The 15,000-nt window shown below is 34.9% G+C and overlaps 3 protein-coding genes across 7 annotated transcripts in view; 1 reads left to right on the top strand and 2 right to left on the bottom strand.

Annotated features, from left to right (window-relative positions):
- LOC142354548 (phosphatidylinositol transfer protein 1-like) overlaps positions 1 to 11,729 on the top strand; it is a 22,511-nt gene extending 10,782 nt beyond the window's left edge. For all 3 annotated transcript variants that reach the window (XM_075406867.1, XM_075406866.1, XM_075406868.1), the window contains exons 8-10: positions 8,649 to 8,861; positions 10,803 to 11,017; positions 11,365 to 11,729. In XM_075406867.1, coding sequence (XP_075262982.1) covers positions 8,649 to 8,861; positions 10,803 to 11,017; positions 11,365 to 11,632 — 696 coding nt within the window. In that variant the 3' untranslated portion in view covers positions 11,633 to 11,729. The remainder of the gene's footprint in view (positions 1 to 8,648; positions 8,862 to 10,802; positions 11,018 to 11,364) is intronic.
- The window catches only part of LOC142354325 (ras-related protein Rap1-like), a 519,643-nt gene that overhangs the window by 209,393 nt on the left and 295,250 nt on the right, over positions 1 to 15,000 (bottom strand). The window lies entirely within an intron of this gene.
- Positions 1 to 15,000, bottom strand: part of LOC142354546 (RAC-beta serine/threonine-protein kinase A-like) — a 59,370-nt gene that overhangs the window by 12,613 nt on the left and 31,757 nt on the right. For all 3 annotated transcript variants that reach the window (XM_075406864.1, XM_075406863.1, XM_075406865.1), the window contains exons 6-9: positions 14,874 to 14,988; positions 14,341 to 14,471; positions 13,411 to 13,614; positions 12,625 to 12,722 (exon numbers count right to left, since the gene is read on the bottom strand). In XM_075406864.1, coding sequence (XP_075262979.1) covers positions 12,625 to 12,722; positions 13,411 to 13,614; positions 14,341 to 14,471; positions 14,874 to 14,988 — 548 coding nt within the window. The remainder of the gene's footprint in view (positions 1 to 12,624; positions 12,723 to 13,410; positions 13,615 to 14,340; positions 14,472 to 14,873; positions 14,989 to 15,000) is intronic.

Here is a 15,000-nt window from a genome sequence, read left to right as displayed (position 1 = left end):
TGAAGTGAACTGAACTGGTTATGTGTCCTTCGTATTAAACGGAATAATACCTATTTTACATTTGCCAATAACGTTCGCATTGTTGAGCAATAGTATGAGCCAGTACGTATGATAACAGTGTGTGAGAAGCCAGTATGTTGAGCCAGTGTGATGCCAGTGTGAAGCGGGTATTCAGTTCATGAATCACGGTCCTTCACTGGTCCATGCTTCACTGTCGTAGAGCCTGTACCTGGCTGTTGCTCGTCTTTGATCGTGGCTGGAGGTGGCGCAAATTTCGCCTCCGATTTGACCACATCATTATAACTTCAAACATCATGAAGGTTGCTTATAATAGATGCGTATATTAAGAAGAAGAAGGAGAAGATGCTGGAGGTCAAATTATTTTCGAGAATCTGTCAGTGTGATCTGATGGTTAATTCAATGTTCAATGCGTATATTAAATGCGTATATTAAATGCGTTTATTAAATTGGTATTAAATAACAGGTCAATGAAAAGCAGGCCCCTCCCCACCCCAGCTGAGTGGTCATTTAACACAGCAATATAACGAGTATATTAACACAGTACGTTCAGTAATATAATGCGTATATTAAATCGTTCATTAATATAATACGTTCAGTAATATAATACGTATAATAAATCCAATTTCATTTCAGATTGCCTGTAACTTGTTCTTACTGTGAAACAGTTCGACTATTGTTGAAGCATCAGAAAGATAGAATTTCAGAAGATTGCGTTGAAAATCTTTGCCCAATTCACTACCAGTACAAGTTTACTCCAAAAGAAAGTCCAAGAAAGGACTTCCTGTTCTTGATGACTTTGTACAGGATTGGTAGAATAATTATTCCTATCCACTTTTATTGCCTCCCTCTTTTGGGTTTGCATTTGAGTTGGGATTAATATTTCCTCGTGTGTTTTGCTTATGGTTTAATTCAATAACTTCAAAACCACCATTTCTTGCACTTATCTTGCCATTTCTTGCACTTATTTCTATGTTGCCTATTTGCATTTCGTCTGAAACTGTTAGTTATAATGATGTGATCAAATTGGAGGTAACATTTGCGCCACCTCCAGCCACGATCAAAGACGTGCAAATGCCAGGTACAGGCTCGACAACAGTGAAGCATGGACAAGTGAAGGACCGTGATTCATGAACTGAATACCCGCTTCACACTGGCATCACACTTGCTCAACATACAGGCTTCTCACACACTTTTATTATACATAATAGCTCGTAGATGTGGCTCAACATACTGGCTCAAATAGCGAATATTCAAACGGGAAATATGAACTGGTTAAACTAAAAACATGTACTCTTTGCGGAAATATAATCCATTTGTGCATTTATAAATATCCAAATCCATTTGTTCAACCCAAATCCAGTTGTTCAACCCAAATCCATTTGTTCAACCCAAATCCATTTTTTCATTCCAAATTCATTTGTTGTCCATGATTTATAAATATGATTTATATATATGATTTATAAATAAGATTTATAAATATGATGATTTGATTTGATGTCCAGCATGATTTATAATTATTTGTAGCATGCATTTATAATCTGTTCCTGTAATCTCATTTATTTACATTTGTCTCATTAAATTACTTGTTCTCGCTGACGGATTTTGCACGCTGAGTTGTTCTCGAGTGGGATAAATTGGCGGGGAAAGTTAGCAAAGTAGCTGTCTTAGGGCTCATAGTATTCACGCACACATTTATAAATCTTACTTCACAGAGAAGGACACGCTTATAAATCATGATTCACGGAGAGGGACACGTTTATAAATCATGCTTCACAGAGAAGCACACATTTATAAGTCAGTCTTCACGGGAAAAGACACGTTTATAAATCATGCTTCACGGACCAAGACACGTTTATAAATCAGTCTTCACAGAGAAAGACACGTTTATAACAATTACTAATCAGTATGGACATGCTATATAATGCCATGACCAGTATCATTGAAATGGAAAAAATCAGGATGAAAATACCATGATTCATGACTGAATTACTCTACTTTATAGTCCGGGAAGCCTTTGAAAACTTTGGTTAGTTCTTTTCATGAACCACATTATAATAGTTTTCAATCCTTTTAGTTTTGATTAAAAAATTTTCAGATTACAACTGTTTTTATCTCCTAAGTCTTTGAAGAGTCCCAGGCCTTAATAGCATGCCAGACTGCGCACCGACAAATAATATATGTCAACTCTATGAGCCGTTGATTTTTTACTTAACAGATTTTATTACGAACAACAACTCTCTAGCTCGGTCTCAAAAAGTTTTCTATCCCGCTCTAGGATTAAAGAATTTAAGAAGAACCAAAAAGTATCACTACCACCATTTAATCCTAAATGCAAAAAAGGGAAATTTTTAAAATATTATATTTTTTTTATCAAAATCACCTCAGACAGAGGCGAACAGGAAATATTAAAATGAATTTGTTCGAGCTAAACTATCACTAAAATATCGTGGAGATTTTTAAAAAGCAAGCCCTAAATATCACGACCAAGTGAAAAAAAACTGACAAAAATGTCTCATTTCGCGGATTAAAAACTATGTCAAGCACTGAAAAAGATTACCGTTAAGAACAAGAGTTCATCTGAATAATGCTCTAGTTCGCGGACATCTTCGTTGTTAAGCTATTTTCCTTATCGTTATAACAAATAATTTGATTAACGAATGAGAGAAGCAGAGAAGTTCTGTTGTTAAAAAATGCTCTAAGATAAGAAAAGCAAAAATGACACTTCAAGATACTGAGACTCAAAAATGAGGACTTATAACTTACTTATTTTCTTAAGAGAAATTGTCTGTTTTGTTACTATAGTTGTCAGCTCATAACAACATTATTCGCTACAAAAAACGTACAGGTCTGTGGTACCATCCCGTGATGTTCAGCTGTTTAATTTTGCAGAATTCGGAGTTTTCTGTTATCTGTCAGAATCTCAATTTTTAAATCTATATTCCGAACAACTCAAAAAAGCCGGGTACGGTAAGCATCTCAGTAAAGAATTTGAACTTAAGCGTCAACTCGTTGACTCTGATATCTTAAACTTTAATGAGCTTTTTAAATTTTTTTATTGTAAATATGTCTGCAAAGACTGACAAGCACTGTAAATCTGTGTTTTTACCATCTTAACGCACTCAGTGAGTGTTCACATTTGTTTATTTTTTGCAATTAATGGTTTGATAATTCTTTCGTAAAGGAACAGTTTAAACTTTCATCATTTCATTATCATATTTTACCGAGGTGAAGGGCCGGGAAAATGAATTGTTTCAGGCATGCAGAGCATGCCTACGAATTGTTTCAGAACTTATGTTGCTCATCAATAATGTCCTATAAAATTTTAAAAGACAAGCAGAAACTGAAACAAACTGATGCACAAGATTATATAAACTCTTACTTTTTTACTGTAGTGACTGGACATAGCAAGTGATAAATTAACTTGAAAAAAATTACCCTCAAATCAAAAACGCACGCTAAAACAAGATATCAACACAGGTCTGGAGTGCTCTTAAAAATAATTACGAAAAAAAAACACGATGAAGCAGAAAAGTAATATTTTTTGGGTTTTTGAGGCAACAAAACGGAGGTTACAGCAAGTTGAGAGCGCCGGAAAACTAATTGATCATTTAACAGAAGGAGCGCCGCAAATGGAGAATCTAATGCAAAAATTGTTTAAAAGACGGTGAAAAGAACAGAAATTTAAGCTATTAAAACTAAAAAGAAATCAAGTCAATGCAAATGAGGTATTGATATTAAAATTCAACAAAAATCAAAGGAAAGCATGAAGATTAAAAAAAGAAGCTGAAAAAAACTTGCTTCCTTGGTTAGGCCCCAAAATGTAATTCCCCAATTTGATATTGAGAAAGATCTTGACGTGTATTGTTATCAAATTCTCCCCACTTTTGTTTTTACTGGGCACTAAAACAAATGGTGCTCTAGAGGATTTTATGTTCTGCAGATTAATTTGTCTGCAATACTGCTGTTGCTCTTCGCGGTCGACACTTAATTCAGAAGTTAATGCTATATGCAAACCTAAAATTCTCCAAAAAAAAATCAAAAAAAGTTTCTAAGATTCAAGATTCTTAAGTGTTTTTTTGTTTATTAATAGTTTTTTTTTTAAATAATGTCATGATAAGATTGTTTTCTTGAAAAACGTTTACAATTTTTTTGTATTTGGTAACCAAATTATCGACATACTAGATTTAGTTAGAACGCATTGAAAGAAAAAATTAATTCATTACTATTAATTGATGAAAAGATTTCAGATCTATTAAAGTTCAAAAAGACAAGCAAAAATTCTGGGCAGTTCCCGGGAATAGCGAATGATAAGTTAACTTTAAAAAACACGCCCTTGAACCAAAAACCCACGCTAAAACAAGCTATCATCAGTGGTCTGGAAGAAGTTTAAAATTAATTACAAAAAGAACACGATTAACCAGAAAACTTATATTTTTTAGGTTTTCGAGGCAACAATACGGAGGACGCAAGAAATTGAGGACGCCGGAAAACTAACTGATCATTTAACACAAGGAGTTACGCAAAATGGAATTCTAATGCAAATATTGTTTAAAAGGCGTTCTAATGCAAATATTGTTTAAAAGGCGGCGAAGAGAACTGAAACTTAAGCGATTAAAACTAAAGAGCAATCAAGTTCCTAAAAACGAGGTATTGATATTAAAATTCAACACAAAAAACCAAAGGAAAGCATGAAGATTAAAAAAAGAAGCTGAAAAAAACTTGCTTCCTTGGTTAGGCCCCAAATGGTAATTCCCCAATTTGATATTGAGAAAGATCTTGACGTGTTTTGTTATCAAATTCTCCCCACTTTTGTTTTTACTGGGCACTAAAACAAATGGTGCTCTAGAGGATTTTATGTTCTGCAGATTAATTTGTCTGCAATACTGCTGTTGATCTTCGCGGTCGACACTTGTTTCAGAAGTTAATGCTATATGCAAACCTAAAATTCTCCAAAAAAAAACAAAAAACAGTTTCTAAGATTCAAGATTATTAAGTGTTTTTTTTGTTTATTAATAGTTTTTTTTAAATAATGTCATGATAAGATTGTTTTCTTGAAAGAAGTTTAAAGTTTTTTTGTATTAGAATTTTTTTCCCACTTGTGGTAACCAAATTATAGACATACTATATTTTGTTAGAACGCATTGAAAGAAAAAATTAGTTCATTTCTATTAATTGATGAAAAGATTTCAGATCTATTAAAATTCAAAAAGACAAGCAAAAATTCTCGGTAGTTCCCGGGAATAGCGAATGATAATTTAACTTTAGAAAACACGCCCTTGAACCCAAAACCTACGCTAAAACAAGCTATCATCAGAGGTCTGGAACAAATTTAAAATTAATTACAAAAAGAACATGATGCAGCAGAAAACTTATATTTTTTAGGTTTTTGAGGCAACAAAGCGGAGGATGCATGAAGTTGGGGACGCAGGAAAACTAATTGATCACTTAACAGAAGGAGTTACGCAAAATGGAATTCTAATGCAAATATTGTTTAAAATGCGTTCTAATGCAAATATTGTTTAAAAGGCGGTGAAGAGAACTGAAACTTAAGCGATTAAAACTAAAAAGCAATCAAGTTCCTGAAAACGAGGTATTGATATTAACATTCAACACAAAAAATCAAAGGAAAGCATGAAGATTAAAAAAAGAAGCTGAAAAAAAGACGGTGAAAAGAACAGAAATTTAAGCTATTAAAACTAAAAAGAAATCAAGTCAATGCAAATGAGGTATTGATATTAAAATTCAACAAAAATCAAAGGAAAGCATGAAGATTAAAAAAAAAGAAGCTGCAAAAAAAAACTTGCTTCTTTGGTAAGGCCCCAAAATGTATTTCCTCAATTTGATATTGAGAAAGATCTTGACGTGTATTGTTATCAAACTTTCCCCCTTTTGTTTTTACTGGGCACTAAAACAAATGGTGCTCTAAAGGATTTTATGTTCTGCAGAATAATTTGTCTGCAATACTGCTGTTGACCTTCGCGGTTGACACTTGTTTCAGAAGTTAATGCTATATGCAAACCTAAAACTCTCCAAAAAAAACAAAAAACAGTTTCTAAGATTCAAGATTCTTAAGTGTTTTTTTTGTTTATTTATAGTTTTTTTAAAATAATGTCATGATAAGATTGTTTTCTTGAAAGACGTTTACCATTTTTTGTATTAGAATTTTTTTCCAACTTGTGGTAACCAAATTATAGACATACTATATTTTGTTAGAACGCATTGAAAGAAAAAATTAGTTCATTTCTATTAATTGATGAAAAGATTTCAGATCTATTAAAATTCAAAAAGACAAGCAAAAATTCTCGGTAGTTCCCAGGAATAGCGAATGATAATTTAACTTTAAAAACACGCCCTTGAACCAAAAACCCACGCTAAAACAAGCTATCATCAGTGGTCTGGAACAAGTTTAAAGTTAATTACAAAAAGAACACGATGAACCAGAAAACTTATATTTTTTAGGTTTTCGAGTCAACAATACGGAGGATGCAAGAAATTGAGGACGCCGGAAAACTAATTGATCATTTAACAGAAGGAGTATCGCAAAATGGAATTCTAATGAAAAAATTGTTTAAAAGGCGTTCTATTGCAAATATTGTTTAAAAGGCGGTGAAGAAAACTGAATCATAAGCGATTAAAACTAAACAGCAATCAAGTTCCTGAAAACGAGGTATTCATATTAAATTTCAACACAAAAAACCAAAGGAAAGCATGAAGATTAAAAAAAGAAGCTGAAAAAAAACTTGCTTCCTTGATTAGGCCCCAATTTGTATTTCCCCAATTTGATATTGAGAAAGATTTTGTATATTGTTATCAAATTCTCTCCCTTTTGTTTTTACTGGGCACTAAAACAAATTGTGCTCTAGAGGATTTTTTGTTCTGCAGATTAATTTGTCTGCAATACTGCTGTTGACCTTCGCGGTCGACACTTGTTTCAGAAGTTAATGCTATATGCAAACCTAAAATTCTCCAAAAAAAAAACAAAAAACAGTTTCTAAGATTCAAGATTCTTAAGCGTTTTTTCGTTTATTTATAGTTTTTTTTAAAATGATGTCATGATAAGATTGTTTCTTTGAAAAACGTTTACATTTTTTTTGTATTAGAATTTTTTTCCAAATTGTGGTAACCAAATTATCGACATACTATATTTAGTTAGAACGCATTGAAAGAAAAAATTAATTCATTACTATTAATTGATGAAAAAAATTCAGGTCTATTAAAATTCAAAAAGACAAGCAAAAATTCACGGTAGCTCCCAGGAATAGTGAATGATAAGTTAACTTCAAAAAACACGCCCTTGAACCAAAAACCCACGCTAAAGTAAGCTATCATCCGAGGTCTGGAACAAGTTTAAAATTAATTACAAAAAGAACACGATGAAGCAAGAAACTTATATTTTTTAGGTTTTCGAGGCAACAAAACGGAGGACGCAAGAAGTTGAGGACGCCGGAAAACTAATTGATCATTTAACAGAAGGAGTTACGCAAAATGCAATTCTAATGCAAATATTGTTTAAAAGACGTTCTAATGCAAATATTGTTTAAAAGGCGGTGAAGATTACTGAAATTTAAGCGATTAAAACTAAAAAGCAATCAAGTTCCTGAAAACGAGGTATTGATATTAAACTTCAACACAAAAAATTAAAAGAAAATAGGAAGATTTAAACAAAAAGAGCTGACTAAAAATCTGTTTCGTTGATTAGGTCTCAAAAGGTAATCCCCCAAAAGGTAATTTGGTTTTGAGAGAGATCTTGACGAGTATTGTTATCATGTTCTCCTCTTCTTGCTTTACTGGGCACTAGAGGATTTTATGTTGCTCTGGAGGATGTTATCTTCTGCAAAAAACTGTTTTTTGTTTTTTTTGGAGAATGGTATCTTAGAGGACAAATGCTGCTCTGGAGGATGTTATCTTCTGCAGATTAGCTTGTCCGCAATATTGCTGTTAACCTTTGCGAATGACATTTGTTTCAGAGGTTAATGCTATTTGCAAACCTAAACTTCTCCAAAAAGAACAAAAAACAGTTTCTAAGTTTCTTAAGTGGTTTTTTGTATGTTTGTAGCTTTTAAAAAAGTTACTTCATTACTTTAACTTGTTTAAAAGATTTCAGATCTAATAAAAATTAAAAAGAGAAGCAGAAATCGAAAAAACTGTTGCAAATAAAAAATAAATTCTTACATTTTCACTGAAGTGCCCGGGAATAGCAAAAGATAAGTTAACTATAAAAAAAACTTGAACTCAAACCAAAAACCAACGCTAAAATAAGCTATCATCAGAGATCTCGAACGAGTTTGAAATTAATTACGAAAAGAAAACGATGAAGCATAAAACTATCTTTTTTTTAGTTTTTTGCGGCAACAAAACGGAAGATACAGGAAGTTGGGGCGCCGGAAAACCAATTGATCATTTAACAGAAGGAGTGTGGCAAAATAAAATTTTAATGCAAATATTGTTTAAAAGGCAGTGAAAAGAACTGAAACTTAAGCGATTAAAACTAAAAAGCAACCAAGTTCCTGAAAACGAGGTAATGATATTAGAATTGAACACGGAGTATCGGTGTTAAATTGTCAGTACAAAGAGATATTTAAAAAATAAAAAGTGGCAACCAAAAACTCTCAAACGTTTCTTTCTAGGAAGTAGAGAAATTTGAGCGAGAAGTAAACGAGGAACTGGGAATCAACTTAAACAGAGACGACATTGAATTAGAAGATGGAATTTATGGTTATGAGGAGGACATGGAGACCCCTGCGACCACTCCCACTATCACAAGTGCAACTGGGGAAGCAGACATTCGGAACTTCATTCACACTCCACCTGTGGCTCCACAGATGATTGGCGATCAACAAGTTGGTGAAATTTTCATTACGTCGTCAATCCTACAAAATCAGCAGAGTCCGCGTTTGCGAACACGAGTGACATTTTGTCACCACTTCTCGCGTGGAAGAAATAGGGTCAAATTTAAATACAGATAGACAGGAAATAACCGGTCGGGGATATCACTGACAAATAAGTCCCAATTTTGAATAAATTTGAAATTGTTTACCTCACTGTCACTGTTGTCCGCCAAAGCCTATGAAGCCTAATCTTAAAAAATGGGGGATTGGAAAATGCTGACATTAGCAAGCAAACTTGTTTGCTCAACATGTAAGATTGGCGACGTTATGTTTACTTTTTTAGTTTTTAAATCTTGAGAGAGTAATGGAAAGTGTGAATAAGAAAAACTTGACAAGAAGCTCTGCATGTTTAACGTAAACTCGGCTATAGAGATTAAGCCTCGAGGAAGAATGAACAAAAATGGGTTCTAAAATGGCCCTAGATGCAGAACCTAAGACGAGTTGGTGTAATGGTTAGCACAGCAGGCTTGCAAGGAGAAGATGCTGGTTCGAATCTCGCACTGTTCCATGTTTACAGTTTTTTTGCGAAAGAGCTCGACCTATTCAGTCGCAGTTGCATCACGCTTTTCAAGGGTTTTCAGCTCCCACAAAAATATAGAGGGAGCTCTATGCTGGCCCCATTTTTTAAAACAACTTTCTATTTTTTTCTGAGAAAACAACGAACAAAAGTTGTATCACTCTAAAGCTCTCTGTGTACAACCTTTTGAACTACAAAGTGAAAGTTCAAGAACTTTTTTGAGCATTTGAGTGTCAATGAAAATTTCTGGCAAAATGTAAAGAGGATAAATTGTTTCTCTTTTCTCGATCATTTCAGGCAATTTAAGGTTTTTTGAGGTTATCACAGACGAGCAATTATATTAACTTTCCAACACTGTCTGTATTTGGAAATTGGAAAAAAAAATTTCAAGAAGAAAATTTCTCAAAAATCTTGAAAAAAGAATAAGATTGAGACAATTTTTGCTCCTTTTTAGCCATTCTCAACGCATTTTAAGTATCATTTTACAGATTTCCTGTTCATTTTTCAAATTTGTTGAGCTTATAATTATTATTAATTTAGGCCGGTCTTAAATGATTTGTCTTGTTTAGTTGAAGTCCCACTTGTTTATATTTTTAATTATTCATGAAATTGATATAACTATTGCAAGTTTTGGCAAAAGTTCATAACAAACTGTAAAAATTGAAAACAGTACTATCATTCTATCCTTGTGGAAATTTCAACGTTGATATTTTATTTGTAAGCAACCTGGAGTGAGGTGGTGGAACCAGGAATCCAGACAAAAATTGTCCATGACCAGACAATCCAGACCAAAGCCTTACCATGACTGGAAGTAGTGAGAATTAGCGCGATGCAACGCGTTTATGTCTCGACTTTGTAACGATATGAAACAAAGACTCGGCAACTTACCGCATAAAATGCAGCACATCACCATACCCTAATTAGAATATGGTGACGTGCTGCATTTTATGCTCTCAGTTGCATTTGGAGAATGATGCAAGCCGTTTAATTTTGCTTTCTTTTACTGGGGACTTCTAAACGTTGCAAAAGTTTGAATCTCAAGCGATACCTATTAGTCATGAACAATTGAACTCCGAAACGATTACTCGAAAATACTTGAACTGCTTACACTTAAATTAAATATTTCAAATTAAATTTTCGAAAATATTCTTTTATGTTATCAGTGAAATAAAAACAATAATAATCTCAAAAATTATGTGTTATAACGCAAGAACAAAAATTGCAGTTTTAGAAGCTGATTTTTAAACATTTTCCCGGAGCTAAGTACTCCGGGTAATATTTCCTTTGTAAATTATTTCGCGAATTGTGAATAGGAGAGACATCCATCCTAAATATTTATGTTCTATATTGTCGCTTTAGTGAGGTCTTTTATTTAGAAACGAGACTCAGAACAGCCAATTGAAGTGAAATCATGCAACGAACAGACCAATCCAAATCAACCTACAGGGGAAAATCTTCCTCCCAGTTTTCAAAATCCTAAAACCCGCCGTAGAAGAAGTTCCAGTAGCAGGAAATCTAGTGGAGTTATTGAAACCCCGGTCTCATCCAGACGAACTTCAAAAGAGTCAAAACAAGATGTCGAAATGAAAAGGTATGTTACAATTTTTTTTAGAGTGTGAAAGCAGAACTTTGTTATTGAGTTCAAAACAAAGCCGTGTTCATCCAAGAAAAAAAACACGACATTTGCTCAATAAAGTTTGTCCACGAGGAATTAGTTCAAAAAATGCTCAAAAAAATAAGAAAGCATATTGCCTTAAAAACCAACCAAAGAAAAGTCACAAATTAAGAAAATCAAACAAATCTTTTGACAAAACGCACAGTAGTATCGCCAAAATCAGTCTTAATAATATCTAACAAAATAAGAATAGGGTACTAAATAAGTGGTGAAGTTTCATGTATAACTAATAACAAATTGTTTGCAAACTTTTTAAAATCCAGGTTATCAGTACCTGCAGCCCTGGCCAAAAAGACCAAATCTTCTGAACAAACATCAGACACAGCTAAAGGACAAGCACCAGACAGTATTCAAATTATACCCCAGGATATTACCCAATTCCACACACCGGAACCCTCCTTCATAGGTGGTGGGGTGATATCTGTGAATGATCTGGATTCGTTCGTGACCCCAAATGAGAGTATGCCTGATAAATGTGACCACTGTCATGCGAGACATATGAGTGACGACCCACACGTGATACAAGTGTGAAGACATAATTTGGTCAGAATAATGCATGACATATTTTAAAAATTCTTTTTCGTTTGTGCCCCCCCCCCCCACAGGTTACTGGGCGCATATTATTTGCAACTCCCAGGTAAGCTTGACATAATTAAGCATAATGATTTATTATGGAATGGTACGTGATCAGTCCCTCGGGCGTGCATAACGTCCCTCGGGCGGGGGGGGGGGGGGGGGTATGGGTAAAAACGGAAAAAATCCAAAAGATGCTATCATAGCGCTTGCGTATCTGAACCCTTACGTTTCTGGTTATAATCTCTCATGTTACATAAAGACAATAATTTAAAGCACGTTATTTTTTGATTTTTTACCACTCTATCATTACTTAATACCGTTTTCGAACCTAAGTCCGTAATTGAATGTCGACTCAAGTGTTTGCTAAGTTCGAAATGTCTTGTAATCGAACATCCTTGAGATGATGTAAGACTTAACATCACAACAAAAACAAAAGGCTGAAGAATAAACAATAATCACATGAAATAGCTTTTACTTTATGATGAGGTGATGAGGTTGAGGTAATTAAACCTCAAATTAAAAACCACTAATAATCACAGTTCTTAGCGGAATCGATATTTGATCATTGATTGTAGTTTAGTCTGATGGTTTTTGTCAAATCAACAGCCTCATGATTTTGTTAACTATTTAACTTTGAAGGACTTTATGACAGTAATGAACCATATTGCTGACCTCTGTGACCTTTATGACTTAGGTGACTGGTAAACTTAATGACCTAATTGACCTCAGTGACCTTTATGACTTTGGTGACCGGTCATCTTAATGATCTAAGTGACTAATGTGACCTTTATGACTTCGGTGATCGGTCATCTTAATTATCTAAGTGACCTCTGCGACCTTTATGACTTTGGTGACCTGGAATCTTAATGACCTGAGTGACATCTGCGACCTTTACTTTGGTGGCGTTGATAACCTAGTTGACCTTGAGTTTTGACTATATGTGTTACCATTTGTAGATTAGTTCGTATGTGACAATTCCCAGAGTCCACCAGTCGATCTCTACTCCGTACCCCTGGTCCTCATCCGGACTCTCCTGCTGATCATACTAAAAACAAAAAAGGGTTAAATTTTTTGGTCTTTCTCATTATGGGTTATAGCAACCATCTCCCCCTCCCCCCCCCCCTTAGTGATCATGTAACGTAATACCCCTCTCTCCATTATGGTAAACATAGCACATATTGGGGGGCTATATTTTTGTGAGCGGGCTTCGATGGAAAGACCCAAAATTTTCAGCATTTATAATCTTTTTGAGTTGTTTTTGAGAATGTTAGCCGAAAACTGTTACTTGCAAGATTTCTGCATCATATTATGAATTATCGGTTCTGTCTTTGCAAGACTCGTACTAGATCGTTGCAGATAAGCGTCCCAGTTGGTCTAGGAAAGACGTTTCAAGCCAAAAGATCAAACAATTTCAGCAACAAATTAGATACAAATTTAGTTTTATTTTTACTTAGCACATGCCTAATCGCAATTTTTCACGGGAGAACAATTTAGTCGAGATCAATTTAGTCCGTAACAATGGTCACTAAAATTGATTATTTGATTATTCAAAATTATACGCTTTCAAAAGTTGAAAAATTTATGAATTGAAGTCCGCATGCTTGTAAAAGAGCTTTGCTGTTTAAAACAGTCCTTTTAACCATTTTTTCGGTATGAGTATTGGAAAGTCATTAAACGTGCGATGTAGGGGGGGGGGGGGCGTGTTCAAAGTTAATCATTTAAAAAATGCGTACGTGTATGATTTCGGGTGCAATATACTGGGCGGTTCCACAGAAAGTGCCCGCCCTCTGTCCCCCGTAGATCTCTTTTGATATTCCGAAGTCTATTATCTTCACATATCCGTACTGATCCAACATGAGGTTCTCCAGTTTCATGTCTCTGTACACTATCTCTCTACTGTGCAGGTACTCAACTGCACTCGCAATCATTGCTGTCACCTGAACAATTAAAAAACACCTGAATCAAATTTGAAACTGAAATTGGAAACTTAAAAACCATAAAACTATTCGTGCGTTCATGATCAGACTTTCGTGCGTTGTTCCGTGTTTCAGACTATGTAAATTTGAACGCACGACACCCTCGTCGTGCGTTCATCTGGGTCTGGGCATATCGACTCTCCGTCTGGGACCTCAACCTGGGGAGTCATATATGGCAGGGTGCACTGTTTCATTCTTGTACAACCATGGAAGCAAAAAATAATGCTCTCCTTGAAAAACTTATTTTCCATAAAACGGACCATATATGGAAACTTGGTTACCATAGCAAGATCATAAAACGGAAATTTGAATGGACTTTTATGGACCATATATGGTCCGTTTTATGGTAAGTAAATTTGGTCAACCCGGGAAGTTTTGTAAGAATGGCAATAAGCGATAAAGTTTTGTCCAAACCTCAACCCATTGACCACAGTTTCCAAAACAATTTTATCAACCAAAGCAAAGAGGGGTCGATTCTGTCCCCACCCCCCCCCCCCCCAGCAGTGTTTTTTACACTTTACGGCCCAGTTACAAATTATATGTTGTTATATACCACGTTACTATGTAAAAAAAATAGCATGTGCGCCAAGGGGGCGTAAAAATATAATCTCACTAAGGTGGGGGGGGGGGGGGCAAACAGAACAGATGCGCAAGGAGATTGGTTGAGGGGGGTGGGGTGATTGTAACCTGCTGAACTGCTGGTTCAATGAGGTGTGGGTCGTTGAATGGGTTCCTGTCTCTATTCCTGTGCAGGTACGTGTACAGTTCTCCTCCTGGCAGGAATTCCATCACAAACATGAACACTTCTGGCGTCTGACCTGTAAACAGTTTCATTCATTCACATTTAAAAAATGTTCCAACCTTGATCAGGGTCCGATAGGAAAAAGGGGAAAAACCCCCAATATATGGTTTTGAAAGTAAATTTGATTTTATCCCTGGTAGCCCACTGTATTTTATCCGCCCGCCCGTTACAAATCAGGGACAATTGCATGATAATATCCATATAGGGATAATATCCAATACGCCTTCGGGAAAAAGTCAATATCGAGAAATTTGCTATCTCTACAGCCATCATAAAAACTTCATGTCTAAAATAACAATGCTCGTTTTTTTGGTAATTATTTGATGATTTTACAAAAACGGATAAGCTACAAGAAGCAGCCAGAAAAAGGCACCCTGTGGGTATCTGGGGTACCTGTAGTGTATAAATATAATCTGACCTGCTCCGTACTGTTTTGCAATGAATGGATGATCCACTTGTCTAGCAATGTGAGACTCACTCAACACGTGCTTCAATTTGAAGTCCTTTTTCCTCAATTTGGCCTTCTCCAAAATCTACAACAAAGA

Source organism: Convolutriloba macropyga, chromosome 15 (genome assembly GCF_964194025.1).
Source record: "Convolutriloba macropyga chromosome 15, txConMacr16.3, whole genome shotgun sequence".
Classification (NCBI taxonomy): Eukaryota; Metazoa; Xenacoelomorpha; order Acoela; family Convolutidae; genus Convolutriloba; species Convolutriloba macropyga.
This window is presented reverse-complemented; position numbering and strand designations above follow the sequence as displayed.